The sequence below is a fragment of the Camelus dromedarius genome, chromosome 15 (genome assembly GCF_036321535.1).
Source record: "Camelus dromedarius isolate mCamDro1 chromosome 15, mCamDro1.pat, whole genome shotgun sequence".
In the NCBI taxonomy this organism is placed as follows: domain Eukaryota; kingdom Metazoa; phylum Chordata; class Mammalia; order Artiodactyla; family Camelidae; genus Camelus; species Camelus dromedarius.
Genome location: NC_087450.1, coordinates 17,630,299 through 17,651,503, shown reverse-complemented (window position 1 = coordinate 17,651,503; position 21,205 = coordinate 17,630,299). Strand labels below are relative to the sequence as shown.

General features: G+C 34.4%; 1 protein-coding gene across 5 annotated transcripts in view; it reads left to right on the top strand.

Annotated features, from left to right (window-relative positions):
* AFTPH (aftiphilin) overlaps positions 1–21,205 on the top strand; it is a 61,237-nt gene that overhangs the window by 20,117 nt on the left and 19,915 nt on the right. For all 5 annotated transcript variants that reach the window (XM_031467139.2, XM_031467138.2, XM_031467136.2 and 2 more), the window contains exons 2-5: positions 6,009–7,971; positions 17,819–17,970; positions 19,791–19,917; positions 20,314–20,370. In XM_031467139.2, coding sequence (XP_031322999.2) covers positions 6,040–7,971; positions 17,819–17,970; positions 19,791–19,917; positions 20,314–20,370 — 2,268 coding nt within the window. In that variant the 5' untranslated portion in view covers positions 6,009–6,039. The remainder of the gene's footprint in view (positions 1–6,008; positions 7,972–17,818; positions 17,971–19,790; positions 19,918–20,313; positions 20,371–21,205) is intronic.

The following is a 21,205-nucleotide window of genomic DNA, read 5'->3' as shown; positions in this document are numbered from 1 at the left end:
GCTGCCCTCAGGATACCTCGTTCACTACCCAATCATGAGAGCCTTGTGTATGCTGTGGCTTGAATCCTTTCTGGATACTCCCATTACTTGTTTACTCTCCTCTAAGGGTCTTAGAATAAGTAGACAAAAAAATGTCAAGTTGAGCACACACATATTTGTGTTTGTTCAAGTTGTAAAGAAATTGGATGATTGATTAGGACTCCTCGTGTGTGGAGTAAGTAGTCCATTAAGAAGGATGAAGAGACATTTATTGAGGTTGTTGTGTGCCAGGCACAGTTAAAGTTGCTCATCTGTCTTTTTTCTTTTTCCTGTTTAGTAGAAATAGCTTCTTAAAAAACCCATATTTTCCTGTGTTAAAAAAAAAAGTGGATTTGTCCACAGACTTAACATGTAAATTCCTTATACAAATAATACTTCAGTTAACAATGAACAGATGCACTTCAGTTAACAAATTTTACTGGATTGGCCTGGGCACAGAAGAATCTTCTGGAAAATTTCAGGTCTTCTCCACACTGGCTGGCATTCTTGGCTGAAACTTTGGAGCAGAGGCACTCTCTTAGGTTTCTGAAGGGTGAGTTGGGCCAAAGCCAAGACCTTGAAGGGGAGCCCACGTTCTTCCCATCAAAAAGTGGCACATTTTTGAGGAATATGGAAATGTTTGTAGTCTGGGGGAGCTGATAGAGCCTATTGCACCCAGAAAAGGGAGACCTTGCCAAGGTGTGACAGAAGGAAAAACTACTTTGTGTTGTTGGTTTGGTTATGAAGTTCCTGATTCAGATCTTTGTATTTGCCTTAACATCTGAGTTTGAAATAAAGCCTTTAAACAATAATTTCATTTCATTTTTCAAACAATAAAAAGTTTTAGGAAAAGTGGTAGATTAACCATGAACAGATGGTTCTTTAAAAATAAAGTATAATGAGAATGATACAGCACAGTAAAGTGATACAGCATTCTAGAAGATAGTTTGGTGGGTTTTTTTTTACAAAACTAAACATACACTTACATAGGACCCAGTGATTATACTCTTGGGCATTTATCCCAAAGAAAAGAGAACTTACGTTCACATAAAAACCTGCACATATAATGTTATATTCTTAGCATCTTTATTACATATACCATTTAAATACACTATGAGTGTATATGTTATCATGTAGTATATATACTATTTATAATAATAAAATGCAGTGCTATTTATGTAACACTCTTGAAATGATAAAAACTATGAAGATGGAGAACAGATTAGTGGTTGCCCAGGGACAGGAATGGGGTGGGGGGTTGGGGGCAGTTCTGTATCTTGATAGTGGTAGTTGCATAGATCTGTATATGAGATAAAATTGAACTACACACATATACAAATGGATGCAAGTTTTGTTTGTTTTTTTAAACAACAATGCAGGTGAAAACTGAGTAAGTTCTGTAGTCCAGTTAACAGTAATACCAACATTTCCAGTTTTGCTGTTGTACTAGAATTATGTGAGATGTCACCTTTAGGAAAAGCTGGGTGAAGGGTGCACAGGACTTTACTATTTTTGCAACTTTGTTCACCTGTTATTTAAAAAATTTTTTTAAAAATACGGTATGTTGCACACTCATGTTTATCACAGCATTATTCACAATAGCCTAAAGATGGAAGCAACCCAACTGTCCATTAACAGATGATAGTACATGCATACAATAGAATAAAATTCAACCTTCAAAAGTATGAAATTCTGACACATGCTGCAAACATGTATGAACCTTAAGGACATTACGCTGAGTGAAACAAGACAGTCACAAAAGGACAAATACTGTATGATTCCATTCATATGAGGCACCAAGAGTAGTCAGATTCATAGAGATAGAAAGTAGAGTGGTGGTGCAGGATTGGAAGGAGGGGAAATGGGAAATTATCATTTAGTGGGTACAAAGATACTTTGATATTTTGGAGGTAAAAACAGTTATAAAGATTGATGGTGGTGATGGTTGCACAACAGTGTCAAGGTACTTAATGCCACTGATGGTTAAAATGGTAAGTTTTATGTTATGCATATTTTGCCCCAATTTTTTAATAAAGTATTATTGTATAAATAACCCATTTATTGTAGAACATGCATATTTAAATGAGAACATAAATCTCCTGAATGCTTTTAATTACTTTCATTTTTAATTTTGCAACAATCACAAACTTATAAAAAGTTGCACGTTCAGTGCAAATGTGCTTTTTTTTCTGGAACAGTTTGAGACTCTTGCCAACCTGATGCCCCATCTCTTCCAAATATTTTAATCTGTATACCAAAGACATTCTCTTACATAACCACAATATTACCATCAAAATTGAGAAAAATTAGCATCAGTATATTGCTGCTGTCTAATTCTTGGGCTCTACTCAAGTTTCACAGTCATCCCAGTAATGATCTTTATGGAAAAGGAGCCAGTTGAAAAGCAGGTATTGTATTTACTTGTCACATCTCTTCAGTCATCTTCAATCTGGAACAGTTTTCCAATTTTTCTGTAACTTTCATGACATTGATACTTCTGAAGATTACAGGTCAGTTGTTTTGTAGACTGTCTCTCAATTTGAATTTGTCTGAAGTTTCCTCATGAATCAATTCAGGTCATATATTTTTGGCAGGAATATTCCAGAAGTGAGCCTGTGTCCTCATTGCATCTTGTGAGATGATGCATGACTTCGCTATTTCCATCACTAGTGATGTTCACTTTGATCACTTGATTAAGTGTCAGGCTTCACCACTGTAAAGTTACACTTGTTCGCTTTGTAGTTAAGTGTGTTACGGTGAGGTATTTTGAAACTATGCAGTATCTTGTTCCTCATCTAATGTTCAGTTTATTCACTTACATGCTTATATCCATGAGGACTGATAGTTTATTATTTTGTTCAATGAATTATACTCCATCATTATTTTGATGCTCAGGTTGTCACTGATTTAAATAGTAGTTACCCCTTCAGGCTGGCTTTTGTGTCCTTTTGACATGTTCCTATCATTATGAATGCTTCTAAATTGAAAAAGGAATTATGATATTAATGATTACATAGTATGCTAGTGTAATGATTTAGCATAATTTGCTTAAATAACCCCTTTGGAACATTTTGTTTTACTTTAAAAAAAAGTTTGTATAGTATAGCCTTCTAGAAGCCTTGTAACAATTTACACACCCACCATCAGTATGTGTGTACAGGTGTCCCTTTCTCCACACTCTGATTAACAATCAGAGAGTATTTTTAAATACTAGGAACTTCATGCTTACAAGGGAAACTGTTAGAGGTCAAATGACCCTGTACATCCAGCATTAGAAGAGATTATCGGGGCCTCTAGACAAGAGGAGAAAGTAGGGTTTATATGTATCTTTTACTGTTTTTTGTTTTTCTTTTTGCTTTATGTCAGCAGAAAAGAAGATGAACTTAGATAAATAGGTGCTGATTTTGTAAGGCAAACAATTTAAAGTAGATACATTACAATGGAGTCTTTTTTCTCATGACTTGCTTATTTCTCTCAGCAACTGACCAGTCATTGACCTCAAAGATCTTTTTGAAATTCTGAAGCCATTTTCTGCTAACCAGCTGTATGACCTTTGATAAGGTTGCTCACCAGTAAGCCTCGTCTTCCTCATCTCTAAATTATGTGGTATCCAACATACCTTCACCCTAAAACTGAAAGATTTTGTGAAATTTTATTCTGAGAGTTGGAAGAAAGTAATTTTTTTGTTAGCTTGCAAAACTGGTTGAACTTTATAGTAAATGTTTTCCTCATGTGTCTAACTTGATAACTGAATTGCAGTATCAATTCATTGCTTATTGGCTGCTTTTATTTTAAGACTTTGGTATTAGTCTTCCCTTTGCTTTTAATGTTAAGTCTGTCTTGTGACACTGTTTAGAACAGAGGAACAAAATAACACTGACATAGTTTCCTTTTAAGAATTAAATCATAAAAAGATATCATAAATGAATAGGCATGAGAAAGGTTATTCAGTAAATAGGATTATGATAATTGCTTGGCTGTTTAGAAAAATTTTCACTTAGACCCTTGCTTTAGACCATATGCCAGAATAATTTCTAGATGTCTTAAAAATTAAACATTGAAAAAAACACTCTAAAAGAAGAAAATAAAAGTGGATATTTATTAAATCTTAAGCTTATATGATAGCAAAATAATGAAGAAAATTACTAATGAAAGTAGTCAAGTTGACTTCTTAAAAATTATCTTGAAAAAATAGTTTGGCTTATAAAGTTAAGCACACATCATGTGACCCAGCATTCACACTCATGGGTATTATCTTAAAGAAATGGAAACTCATGTTCACATAACAATGTGTACACCGATGTTCATAGCAGATTTATTTATATTTGGAAAATAGGGAAAATAACCCAAGTATCTTACACGGAGTAAATGGAGAAACAAGTATCTATACAATGGAATACTACTTAGCAATAAAAAGGAATGAACTGTGGAAACATGCCACAACATGGATGGATCTCGAGGGCATTAAGCTGAGTGAAAAAGCCAGCTTCAAAGGGTTACGTTTTTCATGATTTCATTTAGATAATACTCTTGACGTAGCAAAATTATAATAATGGAGAGTAAACTGGCGGTTGCCGAGAGTTAAGGTCTAGGGAAGGGCATGACTAGTAAGGGATAACACGTGGAACTTTCTTTATATTGATGACTATTATTGAACTATTTTTCCAACAGTGCTTATCCCAATTATAGTGACAGTTACTCAGATCTAATCTGCCCCTGTGATCAACTTCATTAAAACTACACACACAAAGAAAAAAAAAAAAGTGAAATCTAAACAAGATCTGTAACTGAGTTAATAGGTTGTACTGATGTCAGTTTTGTGGTTTGATCATATACTGTTGTTATTTACCATATTCTTTTTAAGAGTAACTGGGTGGAGTATACATGAGAACTCTCTGTGCTGTTTTTGCAACTTTTTATGAGTCCTAAACGATTTCAAAGTGGAAAATTACAAAAAAATTAACTTATAAACTGTGGTACATCCAGACAATGGATTATTCAGTACTTAAAAAAAAAAAGAGCTATCAAGCAATGAAAAGAAATGGAGGAAGAACCTTAAATACATATTACTAAGTGAAAGAAGCCAATAATACAGTTTTTACAGGCTACATACTCTGTGATTCCAACTATACAACATTCTGGAGAAAGCAAAACTATGTAGACAGCAAAAATATCAGTGGTTGCCAGGGCAGGGGAGAGGGATGAATAGAATAGGTAGAACACAGATTATTTAGGGCAGTGAAATTATTTTGTGTGATATTACAATGGTGGATATGTGTCTTTATGCATTTGTCCAACACCAAGAATGAATCTTAATATGAACTATGGACTTGGGGGAATAATGTTATGTCAGTGTAGGTTCATCAACTGTAACAAATATACCACTCTAGGAATATGTTTATAATAGAGGCTATGCATGAATGGAGGTAAGAGATACCCCCTTCTGCTCAATTTTGCTATGTGCTTAACACTTCTCTAAAAAAATAAAGTCTGCTAAAACAAAAACAAAAGCTAATTTGGGTCAGAAATAAACACTGAAAAGCAGAGTGAGGGAAATATTGGTGGCCATTATTAGAGATAAAATTTTCATGTCTTTTATTTATTAAAAAATTCATACAACTCCGTAAGGCAAGTCCTGAGTCCCCAGTGAACTGGAAAGAGAGCTTAACAGAACAAGTAAGTGCCCCAAGAGAGATTTTTGTAAATGTACTTTTGTAAATGTTTATTTGAAATTTTCTGGAGTCCCCAAATTCAGTAACGTACTACCAATGCCCTTAGAAACATAACACTGGAAGAGACAGAGGTTTTGGGGGCGGGGGGGTTGCCATTATATTATAGCTGTGCAGAGTAATCTCACCTAAGATAAAAATAGTTTAAAAGATAAGTAGCATTGTAAATTTGCATTGTTTTGAAGTTTCTTTGGGAGAATTTTGAAAGACTTTATTCTATGTAATCTGTTCCCTCAAAAAAATAATCTTTTTTTTTTTCAGGTGTAAATTAATTATTGAAAGCAATTGAACAATGGAGCCAGACATCATTCGAATGTACTCTTCATCCCCACCACCACTAGACAATGGAGCTGAGGATGATGATGACGATGAATTTGGGGAATTTGGTGGGTTTTCCGAAGTTAGCCCTTCTGGTGTAGGGTTTGTTGATTTTGATACACCAGATTATACTCGTCCCAAGGAAGAGTTTGTACCTTCAAACCATTTTATGCCAATTCATGATTTCTCAGAAAATGTAGATAGCCTTACAAGCTTTAAATCCATTAAAAATGGTAGTGATAAGGACATCACTGCTGGACTTTCTTCTCCTGTGAAGGGACAGTCTGATGTTTTACTTTCTACCACCAGCAAAGAAATAATTTCATCTAAAACTTTAGATACTTCCATTGATGGCATAGAAAGTCCAAGAGATTTTAATAAAGTAGTGGAGCAGAGACAGAATGTTGGAACACCTGAAAGTTTCTCTCCCAGAGATTTTAGAACTGATCTGAATGTTATGCATCAAAACAAGCAGTTAGAGAGCTGCAATGGTGAAAAGCCTCCTTGTCTGGAGATTCTAACAAATGGGTTTGCAGTAGTGGAAACTGTAAATCCTCAGGGAACAGATGATCTGGACACAGTAGCTGATTCAAAAGGACGAAAACCTCTTAGCACTCTTAGTACTGAATATAACTTAGACTCTGCACCTAGTCCTGCTGAGGAATTTGCAGATTTTGCCACATTTTCCAAGAAAGAAAGGATACAGCTAGAAGAAATAGAATGTGCAGTTTTAAATGATAGAGAAGCACTAACCATTCAGGAAAACAATAAAATTAATAGAGTCAATGAACTGAATTCTGTAAAAGAAGTGTCTTTAGATAAAAGCTTGAACAGTAAGGGAAACATTGCTGGAGAGGATCAGGTTTGTGTTTCAGAAATAAGCATAGCAAGTAACAGAGGTGTCAGCAGTGGAAAACAAGGCCTTCCAACATTGCAGCAGGATGAATTTTTAAATTCAGGTGTTCAATCAAAGGCTTGGAGTTTGGTAGAGTCAGCTGAAAATTCAGAAGCCAGTAGGAGAGAACAACGTAAAACTGAGGAAGAACTTGATTTATGTACTTCTAAATGTGCTGACCTGTGCAAGGATTCTACAGAAACTTCTGATGCTGATGATAAAGTTGGTTCTTCCAAAGAAGAAAGTAGAAAGTTTACTTATTCCCAAAGCCTCAGCATTGATCCTACAGAAGAAAATGTTTTGGATGATTCTGTAAGTGTAAAAACTGGTGATAGTAGTAATGACTTTGTGACTTGCAACGATACCATTGAGGATGATTTTGGTGACTTTGGCACAGCCAGTGGCACAACTCCACCTTTTGTTACTGGTACTCAAGATTCAATGAGCGATGTCACTTTTGAGGAATCCTCAGAGCACTTTCCACATTTTAGTGAACCAGGTGATGACTTTGGTGAATTTGGGGAATCAAATGCTATTTCCTACCAAGAGGAAACTATATTTACCGAGTCAGACCTAAAACAGACCTCTGATAGTTTATCAGAGGGATGCAATTTGGCAAGAAAATTTACTGGGACAGGCACTGAACCTGTTTCAAAACTGAAAATTGGGCAAGAAGGTGAGTTTGGAGATTTTGATTCTGTGCCAAATATTCAAGATGACTGCAGTGCTTTTCAAGACTCTGATGATTTTGCGGACTTCAGTTCAGCTGGTCCTAGCCAAGTTGTAGATTGGAATGCTTTTGAGGATGGACAGAAAGATAGCTGCTCTTGGGCTGCTTTTGGAGACCAGCAGGCTACTGAATCTCATCATCGAAAGGAAGCCTGGCAGTCACATAGGACAGATGAAAAGATCGATACTCCAGGAACCCCCCAAACACACAATGTCCCCTTAGCGACTTCCAAAGGAGCAGTTGCTGGTGGTCATTTACAGGAAACAGCCACTTCGGTTCAGGTATTTACTAATTTTCTCTATTTTGTATGACATACTAATTGGTGTGGAGGCTTCTAATTCAGCTTTTCAAAAAGTATTTTTTAATTGGGTACCTGTTAAAGGAATCTCTTTATGATATGTAATGATTGCCTGATTTGTGGATTAGTTACCTGTTTCACATGTAAAAACCCTTTGGTTAACTTTAAATAGACATTCCTGTAGTAATGCTTAGTAAGATTTTTTTTTTTACCTCAGTGAGTTTCTTTAATATTTACAGAAATTCATCAACTTGGTTTTCTGATAAGTGTAAATACCACTTATGTAAAAATCCATTAATTAGCTAATTAACTATTCTAGCAGGTCCTCCAGTTTTTACCTTTATAGTGATTATAACAGAAGGTTAAACTGAGATTTAGAACACTAAGTTTCAGAAAATAATGTCTCTTAATTTTGTCTATCAGAGACCTAGTTTTGGCTGCAGAAGAGAGCAAGCAGAATTTGAAACTTCAATCTGTGCTGAAGGCTATAGGGCATTGAAGGGTAGAAAAATAATTTGAAAAATGCAGATTTGGACCTCATAATATAACAGCTAATAAAAGCCTTTGGGGAGAGTGAGATGGGTTAAGGGTTAGACCTAGAACAAGAAACAACCATAGTTTGACTCATTGTGGCTGTATTTATTTGCTTATAATTCATTGCAAATGTACATTTATGTTTATTTTTCATAGGTAGTAGGTTTGTTAGGGAGAATATTCTTACCCCTTAGCCCCTGCTCTTTATCCTTTTGTGGTCCAGACTCTTTCAGAGAAGATTCATTAACTTATTTGGATGTAAAGTAGCCCTTAGAGGTGCAGTTTGACATCCAGGTTATTCTTGTTCCCCAGTCCTGAGTTCTACACTGTGCTAAATTTAACCTTTCTTTAACCCCACGGGTGTGGAAGAGAGCACTCTGTTGGAAATCACTGCTTTTTACTGACACTGATATATGTAACACTTGGTCCAAGGGCCTATTTTAAAGATAGTGAGAATAAAATCAGAATCTATGAATTCTGTTTTTCCAGTTACCTTTTGCTAAGCAAGCCATTTTCTATTGGAAATATTTCCAAAGTATAAGTATTAATTAAAATGGTTCTACGGCACTGCTTTTCATATCTTTGATACATTAAGATATTATAGAAATTATGGTATTATGGTATTAGTGTGCACAACTAATCACTTTTCATTTGATGTTGAGTGTCTGAATAGTTTAATTTGCTAATTCACTTATTACATGGTTTAGCTAATGTGTGTTTTTCCTGTTGAGTAATTCATTATTGAGGGAGAAGCTTACAATTTTAAACAAGGAATGAATTAATTATATAATGCAAAGAGAAGACTGTTGGTTTTGACCTAATCCTTTCTCGATTTAGTTTCATCTTACTAGAGTATAGGGTGACACTGGTATTGGATGTTCTTTAATTTATAGCTTAGAACTTTTAACATCATCAGATAATGAATTTTTTAAAGCATGACTTCAGAAAGGAATTTTTTGCATCATACAAGATGATTGAAGTTATTTATGTGTAATTTGATGACAAGATATAGGAGGTAATAAAGTACATGGGCTTTATGGAATCTGAGTTTGAATCTTGACTCAGAGTCATGTAAGCGTTATGATTTTGAACAAGTTACTTCTGAACTCAGTTGTCTGTAAAAAGGAGGTAACGTCTACTGCAATGGACTTTTGTGAAGATAAAATAAGTGAATATCTACTGAAGAATAAGAATTTTGTGGTATGATTCTATTTTGTAAAAATAAAAACAGTATAGATGTGTCAAAATACATTAAGACTTCCTGAGATTTGTTTGGCTCAGTCCTCAGGCTTTTACTTTTGCTGAATGGGTTATGCACAATGAGCAGAACTTGGAGATGGATGCTAGAAGGGGGGCTGGAAGAAGTTTGGAAGGAAATTGAGGTAGGGAAATGGGTAAGCCCTGCTGGCAAAGTGACTGAGTTGGAAAGTGACTTTCATTCCTATCCTGCTGTTGGGAAGGAGGCTTGTGACTTGCAGTCTGTTCTTTTTCCAGAATCTTCTAGGAATATGCATTAATCTAGTCTTCTAAAAGAGGATTATATTTATTAATATTTTTTCTTAAAATGTTTCTCCTAGTTGCTACTATTTTGGGGATGGCACAGAAGTCTCCACATATTAATGACTGTAAACATTTTTTAATGGTAAAACTTAGAGTGGTTTCTTCCTATTGAATCTTACCTGGATGCAACAATTCTGTTCTGAACAGAATGCCATCAGATTCTGCTTTTACAGAATGTTGTGAGAATCTTTTAAAATTCATAGCTCAGTTAATTCAGTTAAACAGACATGGGGAACAGTTCTTTTGTGTGAAGTCAGACAAATGATACAGTTATCATTTCAGAATTCTTTGACTTTTTGCTATGTAGGTGACATTGTCCAAGTTCCTATTTTTTTAGTACTTTGCTTTTTTTCAGCCTACCAAAAGGATATCTTAACATTTTAATAAAATCTGTCTTCCTTGGGTCAAGAGACAATTATTGCAGCTTTATTGCAGTAATTTGTTACTTAAGGAAATGTTAATCAAGAAGAAATATTTCAAACTTATAACCGTACTTAGTTAAACTAATTCTCAGATGTGGGTCCAGCAAGCCTCGAGTGTTCAGGCCGTGATGTAAAAGCCATAATAACCATTTATTAAGAAATACTCTTCCCCTTCAGTGAGTATTTTTTTCTGAGAACCCAGAGTTCAGTTTATTTCATTCTCTTGTTAACATTATTATAAATTGTAGAGAAAAGCAAGTTAATGGTATCTCTCTTGTACAAATTGTAAAAAAGTCAAAACTATTCTTCACTTTCATGGCTAAGATTTTAAACAAAACAAAATGACAATAACAAAAAACAAAATCCTCCTTACTTTGAAAGCAGTTCTTTTCCCAGAAGACCATTATGTATATTGTTTTAACAGTGTTTTGGGTTTTTTTTGTAAGCTGTTAATGTTTCAGAAAGGAACCTTGATTGAAGTGGCCAAGATGCCTTTTCTTAGGTATCTGGTAAAGGAGATAATGTCATAAGCACTGTATTAAACTCTGAGCTTTTGTAAAATTTTTAAAGTATTGCTGTGGGTGTTATTTGAGAATTTAGGTAGTTGGTAAGTAATCTCTTTATATTAATTGGCTATAGAAAAGGAAGCTATGAGTCATTTTCTTTTATTAGCCATCTAGTTGATAATGCTTGAGAAAATGTTATTAGATGAAAATTTATCTTGAGAACTTTCAAAATTAAGAGTACCACAGAAATGAAAAAGAGAATCACTAATACTTTGGCTTATGTTATTTTGCAATTAAGTTACTGGTTTGCTCACCAGAGTCTAGTCAGGGTTCTCAAACTGAGTGTAACTACATTTTCACCTTCATTTATTTAATCACTTACCTAAGATTTGTGCAGGTTTTCCTTTCTGTGGGTGAACACTTGAACTCTTGACTGAAAACATAAGTAAACAACAAAACAAATCAAAGTGGTCAAAAGCTACAAACTTATAAAATAAATAAATAAATAAAGTTATAAAATAAATAAATCCTGGAGATATAATATACAGAATGGTAACTATTATTAATAATACTGTATTGTATATTGGGAAGTTGCTAAGAGTAGTTCTTCGAAGTTCTCATCACAGGAAAAGAAAAATTTGTAACTATGCTGATTATTTTGCAATATAAACATATATCGAAGCATTATTATGTAATGTTATACATCAATTATATCTCAACTTTTAAAAAAAGAAAGAAATTGAGATTTTGGTCTTACAGCTCTGTGCTTGTTGCTTGAAGTCTTTGGAGAGCAATTCCTTTTGTTATTTTTCCCTCAGAAAATTTGAAATTCTGGCCTTTAATTCTAAAACAGAAATATTTTACTAGCTTTATCCCAAAATTGTACAGAAGGGGCAAACCATCTTTTAGAGCATAGTGAATATTACAATTGATTATTCTTATTATATAGCTTGAAATTGGGGATTGATAAGTATACAACTGTAGAATGCACTTGATATCTTACTTAATATTTAATAGTGTTAAGGAATAAGGTATCCTCTTAAATGGAAGATTAAATTGCCCAGTGGATTTTATGTTTCTTCTAAACTTCCACTTAAGAACAAGGCCTGGTGCTTCAGTATTAAAACTATTGACATGAATCAACTGCTGTTTGTAGGGAAGGAAGGAAAATCAACTAGAAATATATTGAAGGAATTTTAGAAATTACCTTAAATACAAGATATTTTAAAGGAAGGAGTGTTTGAGTGGCCTAAGTACCAGAGTCTAGGATCCTCAGTGCTGGTTTATACTCTCCTTTGGAAAACTGAATGAGAATTTCAATACACTTAATCCTTTTATACTCCAGTGTAGTCATTTACAAAATAGAGGTGAATTAATCAAGGTTCTCCAGAGAAATAGAACCAGGAGGGTGGATGCATGCGTGCATGGAGAGAGACAGACAAAGAGTGATTTATTATAAGGAATTGGCTCATGCAGTTATGGAGGTGATCACAGAAGTCCTAAGATCCACATTTTGCAAGCTGTCTTCAACTGATTGAATGAGGCCCACCCATGTTAAGGAAGACAGTCCGCTCTACTTACTCTACCAATTGAAATATTAATTTCATCCAACAATACCCTCACAGGCATATCTAGAATAATGTTTCACCAAATGTCTGGGCACCTCATGGCCTGGTCAAGTTGACAAATAAAATTAACCGTCACTAGAGGGAAGCCATATGCCCATATATACAGCTTTCAGGATTTTTGGAAGACTTGTAACCTGTTTGTAACTGAGCCATATCAGTTGAGAAGCTTTGCATTAAATAATATGACTAATTTGCACCAGTGGATAAAGTGTAATGGCTGCTTGTATACCCCAGTGTTTTCCTCTTCCAAACCCAGACATGGAGATTCAGCAGAACTGGGAATGAGTATAAGTGAATTCATGCATAGTGCTTTCCCCCACTGATGAATTCAAACACTGGGTAGTCATTTCTGCTTTCCCAGAAATCCAATCTGGTTTGAAAAAAATGAAATATAGAGACATTCAAAATAATGAAGGACCTTGATAGGAAAAAAATATATATGAGAAATGAGAAAATTGGGAAAAATAGAGAAATCCTATAAAAGCCAGTGTACCTTTGGAGACTACTATAGCCAAGACCACATATGACTTTTGTGAGCCCCTTCCCCATAAAAGATATTTAAAATTCTGTTTTGTAATTTGGTATAAAGATGAGTATGTTAATATTAACGATTAAAACATTTTTATGAACCCCTAAAATTATTGTGGGCCCTCGGCCCTGTGCCTGCTGCGTAAGTTGGCCGTGGTTATAGTGTAGTGCTTAAAACGTAAGACTCTGGGGTCACACTGCTGGATTCAGATCCAGGTTTCAGCACTAACTTGCCTTAGCCACTTCCCTGAACCTGAGACTTAGAGAATAGTAGCTACTTCAAAACTCTCATTACAAAGACAAAATGAAATTGTGCATGTAAATGTGCTTAGTGCAGTTCTGCACATAACAAGTGCTCAGTAGGTGTTAGCTGTTACAGAGTAATCTCAGAAACACACTTCTTAGGAAATGGTCTTCAAAAGTGCAGGAAATAGTGTTGCCAACTGGACTTTTTGGTGAACAGCGAAAAGTAAAGGGGGTCAAATGAGAATTTGTGTGGGAGTACTCCTAGTTCTGGCTATAAACTCACCTGTCAGACCATTTAGAGAGCAAAACTGCTGCTTCTGGCTAGTTTCTGCTCTCGGAATAGTTTTGAAAGGTAGGAGCTCTTCTGAGCACAAGTGCTCTTCTCTGCAAATAGTAGACCTCTGCCTTTGGCTTCCTAGTGCTGGACATGATAGAGAAAATGAAAAGGGAGCCTGGTACCTTCCTGGAAGAGCATTTAGCTTTCATCCCTGCATTTCAGAGATCTTCTGTTCTTAAAATGTTTCATGGCCAGATGTGCTGCTGTTTGCAGGCTTAAAATTTGGTATGTGTATGAATTGACAGACATGGCTGCGTTACATAAACTTACTCACCTAACCAGTCACCAGTTTCCTAATTCCAAAATCAAGGGAGAACTGATAACTACTTTGACTTTGAAGTTAAAGACATTTGAAATTTAAGTGATTGGTGTGAATATTATTTTATTTAGTTTGTTATTTAGTTAGTGTTGTAACCTCAGCTAAATATTTAGTATGCTAAGTGTGTGTGTACTTATTTTGTTACCCTCACATTAATTTAGAGTGCAGCACTGACTCTTTAATAAAAATTTACAATTTGCTTTGTTGGAAACCATGAATTGTAGTGTTAGATGAATAATTTGCTCATGCACAATAGAATACATCAAAGTCTAAATAATGTTTCACTTTATTAATATATTAATTTTATTATTGACTTGATTTAAGGCTGTTGAGGAAAAATTGAGTATATTTTAAAACAGTTAAAATTATTTAATAATTAAAAAAAAAGAAAAGAAAACCCAAAACCTTTACCAGAATCACAGTTTTTGTATCACAGTTTTGATATACGTTTAATCTCATGCTCAAATTTTATGCTCAAAATAACAAAGAGTTTTTTTTAATTTAGTGTCTGATTACAGTCTGTTTGGGAAAATCTGTTTTTTGAAAGAATCTATCTGCTTGGTCACAAGGGAAACTATTCTTGTGGTGGGTTAATTTCTTTTCTTAGCATTACGTTAGTTATATTCTTGCACCTTTTAAACTTACCAAGTTACTTAGACTATGTTCCCTCATATTTTTGAACTTTGAACTTTTTGTACTTCTTGGGAAGTGAAGCACTCTTAACACACCTAATGTGTGGTTTACACACTTTGTGTTTCATAAGATAGTCAGGATTTAAGTCACAAATGCCAACAATCAACCAAAATGTTCACCAATTTTCAAAATTTAAAATACCCAAGGAGGGGTTGGGTATAACTCAGTGGTAGAGTGCATGCTTAGCATGCACAAGGTCCTGGGTTCAATCCTCAGTACCTCCACTAAAATAAAAATAAAAAAATAAAATCCCAAGGAGTAGCAGTAACAGGCTCTGTTTATATAAGCAGCTCTTATGATAGATATTTTTAAGTTAGGTACTTTTTTCCCAACTTGATAGGATGATCTTGGGGAGGATGCAAAATATTTGGATTATTTAATTTCTTAACAATATGGTAGAATTGATATAAATTTAGATGAATATTTTCATAATGATTTAGAATGCTAAATAGTGGTGGAGAAATAGCCTTAGTGAGATGAACTTAGTTTTGACATTTATTTTATTTCTTGGCAGGCCACTTTGTTTATATGTATCATCTGTATAATAACAAGAGTAGTGATAAAAGCTACCACTTCTTGAGCATACACTGGGTGTCAAGCATTTAATCCTCTAATTTATTATTCACCCTGTGAGGTAGGCTCTGATAGCTTCAGTTTATAAATCCTGAAACTGAGTCTCAGGCCCTTGGGTCCACAGTCCTCTATTGAAGTGTTGTAATTACATCAGCCATTTACTTACTGGAATTAACTAGTAGTAAATGAAATTTGGCATTATTTATTACCATGAACAAGAAAGTAGCTAAAAGCATCAAATTGGTCTTGTAGATAGTTGGAAATTAATATGCTTTAAAAAAGTAGAATGTTAGGAAATAAAATTTTAATCAAAATCTTTGTTAGTTCTATTGGATGCTTTCTTGTTGGGTTGTGGAGGAGTTCCTCCTTGTGGTGGGTGGTGCTATTCATTAGTGATTCTAGTTATTTGAATTTCTGTTGGTAGTTTATTTATGGCTCTGCCTTAGGGGTCGACAAACTATGGCCTGGGAGACAAATCTGTCCTGCCATCTGTTTTAGTAAATAAGGTTTCATTGGAACACACACTTACTTGTTTATGGATGACCTACAACACCAATATAGTCACTGTCTGGCCCTACAGAGAAAAAACTGCTGACCCCTGCTCCACCTCATTCAGTAAAAGATTTGAAGCAACTGACTGTAGTATCTAATCCTAAAGATATATGGGACTTCCTTTTAAACTTTCTATATAATTTATCTTCTTTATGAGAAAAGGTTGAGGAAATTTTTTTTTTCTTCTAAGTTCAAAAGTGATTAGGTTAAAGTAATGTTCTGTTTACTCAGGTACATTCCACTAATTTGAGAATCTGCTCACTGGTATACCTAAGACCTGGTTGTTATGTGTAAAGATTGTTCCGAATGATTGAATATGTTTTGAGATTATTTCTTTCTTCCTTTGATAAATGGAAGAAATGTTTTTTCTACCCCATTAAAAGGATAACAAAGAGGATACAAGAAAGGTTCTGTTTTAATTTACAGAGAAATAAAATTCGGTCATATGTGAGTTTTTGTTTACCTTCCCTGCCCAGGAGGAGCCAATGCTTATCATGTTTCCAATTAGATGGTTATCTGATCCCTTTAAAAGTAATGTCTGTCCATTCCCTCTGTTGAAGCAAGTTGGGTCCCCTTGATGCACTCAAGTTTCACAAGCCTTGGGATCTTGAGTCTACTTTTTACTCTAGGTTTCATAATTGATACTAAGAGCCTTTCCCCATATCACACACATGACTGTAATGAAGGTGTTAGAGTAACTTTTATAGAAATAGCAGAAGAGTATCCTGAGACTAATTATGCAGTGCTAAGTTTTTCGCTCTGATACTGCTTCCAAAAGAGATTTTGTTTTGGTAAACATGTATGTGAAAATTTTTCCTTTTCCTATTTGCTGACTATACTAAACAGAAATCAAACATTAACTGGTTTTTGTTATGTGGCAGGGAGTACCACCATGATGTAGCATTTTCTTGTAAACTGGGTGTTGTTTCAGTAGTACACTTAATGTTCCAGCAAGCTTAACAGTTTGTATTTCTAGTTGATGTTTGAACTAAATTGAAAATATTTTACATGTGTCTGAAATAAAGTTAGAAAAGTGGGAATGAATGTTATTATAGGTTGCATATGTAGAATAAACCTAGTAGTACCCCAAAAATGTAAGTTAATCTAAATCCAGCAAATTTTAATAAATAAAGATACTCCAGAATGCCAGTGTTCTTAGTGCAAATACTCTAGGGAATATGCAGGCTTTGCTTGGAGGAAAGGCAGTGTTCTATTAAAAAAAAAAAAAAAAAATATATACACACACACACACACACACACACACACACCATAGAAGAGTAGAGAAATGGAATTTCTAAAAGATAACACAAATCATCAGAGTAATAAATGAGCTGTTGAATTTTTTAGTAAAAATGCAGACATTCTTTCCTACTTTAGTTTGTTCTGTTAGCAGCAGAGATATTTCTAAAAGGCTTTCAAAATTCAAGTGTTTATGTCCAGGTTCTGTCCAACTATAATAGCATAGCACTTTTTGCAGGCAACCAATCTTACAGTTCTAAATATAGTATGTGAGTGGTAGTAAGAAAAAATCCTAGTGTGGTGGGAAGAATATGAATACTGCCTTTTTTTTAGTTTTGTTTTTGCTTTGGGCGGATTATTCAAACTTTGAGATTGCCTTTTCACTGTAAATTGGGGTAGTAATTTCTTCTTTGTAGAATTCTGTAATAGATTAGGTAAGATAATGTTTTTAAAATGCCAGGCATGATGCTTGGTGTGTAACTACATTTATATATCACCATAATTATTTAAAGCTGTTCTATGAGTAGTTATACTCCTTTCATTTAGTGTTTCCTGTATCTTACTGGTAGGCCCCCCACTTCATAGTAGTGGACAGGGTGGGGGTGTATAAATGTGTGTATAATAATGATAAAGGTATGACATTACTAAAATTACAAAAATGAAAATAAACTTTTGGGGGGTGTTTTGATGCAGACAGCTTTACTAAACCGCCTGGAGCGAATTTTCGAAGCATGTTTCCCTTCCATATTTGTCCCTGATACTGAAGAAGAAGTTACTTCCCTGAAGCACTTGCTGGAAACAAGCACCTTGCCAATAAAAACAAGAGAGGCCTTAGCTGAGAGTGGGTAAGTAGTAGATACTTTCCAGATAGCGTGTATATTTGTTAGTTTCATCTGTTCTAATTTGTAAGGTTATCTATGGTTATCTTAAACCATTAAGGTTCTAAAACATGTTAAAGCTTAAAAAATCATATTGTGCTAAAAGACATGATTTAAAAAACTCTCTACTTCTCCATTTTTGAGCTTTTAAAAAAATTATAAATCAGTTCAAATCAGTCAATTTTATATATATATTTTTTGATTTCCCAGTAGGACCGATGAGAGTGTAGGTCTTACATCTGCTATTCATTCTCTTCCCTTCATCTTCCCGGTACACTTACATCATAGTTTTTGGTTAAATTGTTGCTTGGTTTTTCGTTATTATAATCATGCAGTATTCACAGCTAAGCCACTATTTTCTTTATAGTACACCTTTTTCCTGAACGTAATAATTGCCTCTCTTTTTTCATTTACTAAATCTTTCCCTACCCTCCAACAGCCTGTTAAGATAATTTTACTTGTGATAAAACCTATCAAGCTGGCCATTCCATTTTTTTTTCCCTGGAGTCCTCCATCTTCCAGTTTCAGTCTAGAATGGATCAGTCTAGGTCTTCTAAACACGTGTTACCTTGGGATTTCCCATCACTTAAATCCCATTTTGGTGGAGCACATCCTCTAACACCCTCCTGAGAAAAAAGGGTACACAGGAGGTAAAATTTTATTTTACTCCATCCTCACATCATATTTATAATTAAGGGTCTTTTGTTGCTGGTGCTCTGAAATTTCACAATGAAGTATCTTGATAAGAGTATTTTGTCATTCATTGGACTGAGTACTAGGTAGGACCTTTCAATCTGGAAGCTTCTCTTCAGTATTGAGCAATTCTCATATAAAGACAATTACCTTCCCTCCATTGTCTTTGTTTTCTTTCTGGAACTCTTATTAATTATTAGATGTCAGAGGGTCTAGATTGACTTTCTAATTCTAATTTCAAAGTTACTCTTATTCCTGGACTTGTCTCTTTTATTTCATTACTTGCCACCCCTAGAGGGAGTATTTCTTAATTTCATTGAAAATGGAGATGATTTTTGTTTCTTGGCTTTTGTTTTGGGGTAATTTCTGAGAATGGAAGGGGACAAAAAGGTTGATATTTTGCCATCTTTAAACTGTTTAGATATATATTTTTAAGTATGCTAGTCGTACAGATAGTTCATCTCTTAGACCCAGGAATCTCTCCAAGAGATTCTCCATTCTAAGGAAACAACACAATTCTACGATAACACACACCATAAAATACAGGAAGATATTTTTGTCTTACTAGGAGTAGGAACCGAACAGTAAAAAACAACTGAATTAAAGCTGTAGGATTGTGGCTAAAGGAATGGTGATGCATCTGTCTAAAAGAACCTTACACAACCACTGAAAAAAATACATATATAGGTGAGGAAATGCTTAAAATCTGAAAAAAGAATACAAAATTATATATATGCTGTAATTACAAATGTGTGTTTGTGGATCAAGACCCAAGGAGAAAACAAATATTAAATAGGTCTAGTAAGATGGTGGAGTGTTGGGTGATTTCTTTCCTCCTTTTAAATATTTTTGTTTTACAATTAAAAAAGAATAATGTAAATAAACTTTTGCTCGATTGTTTCATATTAAACTTAATTACTTTTCTAATGACTGTAAGTGTTGGTTCTTGATTTCATTCAGATAGTTGTTATATGCTCATGTTAGACACAAGATTAATCAGAATGTATAGTATTTCAGAGTCACGTTAAAAGTAGGATTCATGGTGAAAGGTATTGAGTAACCCATTGTTTGTGGCTTCGTCGTGACCTTTGCAGGGAACTGCTGGATGTGTGGACTGAGCTACAGGATATCCATGATGCCCATGGCTTGAGATATCAGTGGGGCGGCTCCCATAGCAACAAGAAGCTTTTGTGCTCCTTAGGAATAGACACTCGAAACATTGTAAGTTTATTAGTACCTTGGAAAATCCTTTAATCAACCTATGCTTGTTTTTAAATTCTGTCACACTTCTGTTTAAACTGTGCTAAACTAGTTCCTCAGAAAGATAAATATTAGTTGGTTTAAATGGTCGTGTATTTTGAATATGTCAACTTTTAAGCATAAATCTATCTAGATTTTTCACTATTTCTTATTTTTAGAAGAAGTAAAGTTTTTCCTTAACTATAAAATCAATGAATTGGACTAGGAGACCAAAAATACAACCCCATATGGGCAATTTAATAACTTCTTCAGTGTATCATTCACAATATATGTAATAAAGCATTACGTATTTTGGAAACTTTCATTGTATGACAGATCATTCTCTAAATACACGTTATTTCTCTCTAATGTGTGTAGCTCTTCACGGGCAATAAGAAGCAGCCTGTTATAGTGCCCATGTATGCAGCAGGACTGGTAAGTACAAGGATGTCTTCGCATGTATGTATCATTGCTGCATTTATTCTGTAAAATCATCTTGCATAGCATGACATGGAAAGGGTATTTTAAGAGGCATTTAGTGTGGTGGGAACATTAAGAGAATAAATACGGTATCCTTTTTGATCTCATAAATCCCTTCAAGTCTTGATCTGAGGACAGTTTTCTGTATTCTATTAATTACACTTTTGTTTTAGATTGAAAATTATTTTTATCTTAGTAGTATTAGTGTTCATACTTCTTGTAAGTGCACCTTTGGAAATCTCTCTGTCTCCCTCTCCCTCTTTAATTTGCTTTTAAAAAAGAAGAAGCTGAAGTATCTGAAGTATTAAACGTGTTGAATTTTGTTTTTTCAGATATGCCAGGTAGTCCAGGATAACTGAGGAATTTTCTTTCTGTACCTTATCAAGACTCAGTCACATTTTATAGTTTGATGTGTTTGTGTTTTTTGGCATGTCTGAGTTATTGGTAAATAAAGATGTCCTATCAAACAAATTATTTTTAAATTCTTTCACCAATAATTTGAAAATAAGGTAAAAATAACTGTTTAAGAAAGAGAAAAAAATAACTAAGGAACCCTTGGTACGGAATTTAAGTTTAAAAACCCTTTATGTGCATGTGAAAATGAATTTGCTGTGGAATTTGACCTTTTTTTAATCTGCAGACTTTACCATGCATAAGCTATAATTATTGAAATGTTTGCTTTGTTTTGTTTTGTGGAATTGGACAAAAACTTCTGCGCTTGAGCTTGTCTCTTTATCAGTTTCTGCTCCTTTATGAATGATTATCTTGTATTTTCAAAACATGTTGATCA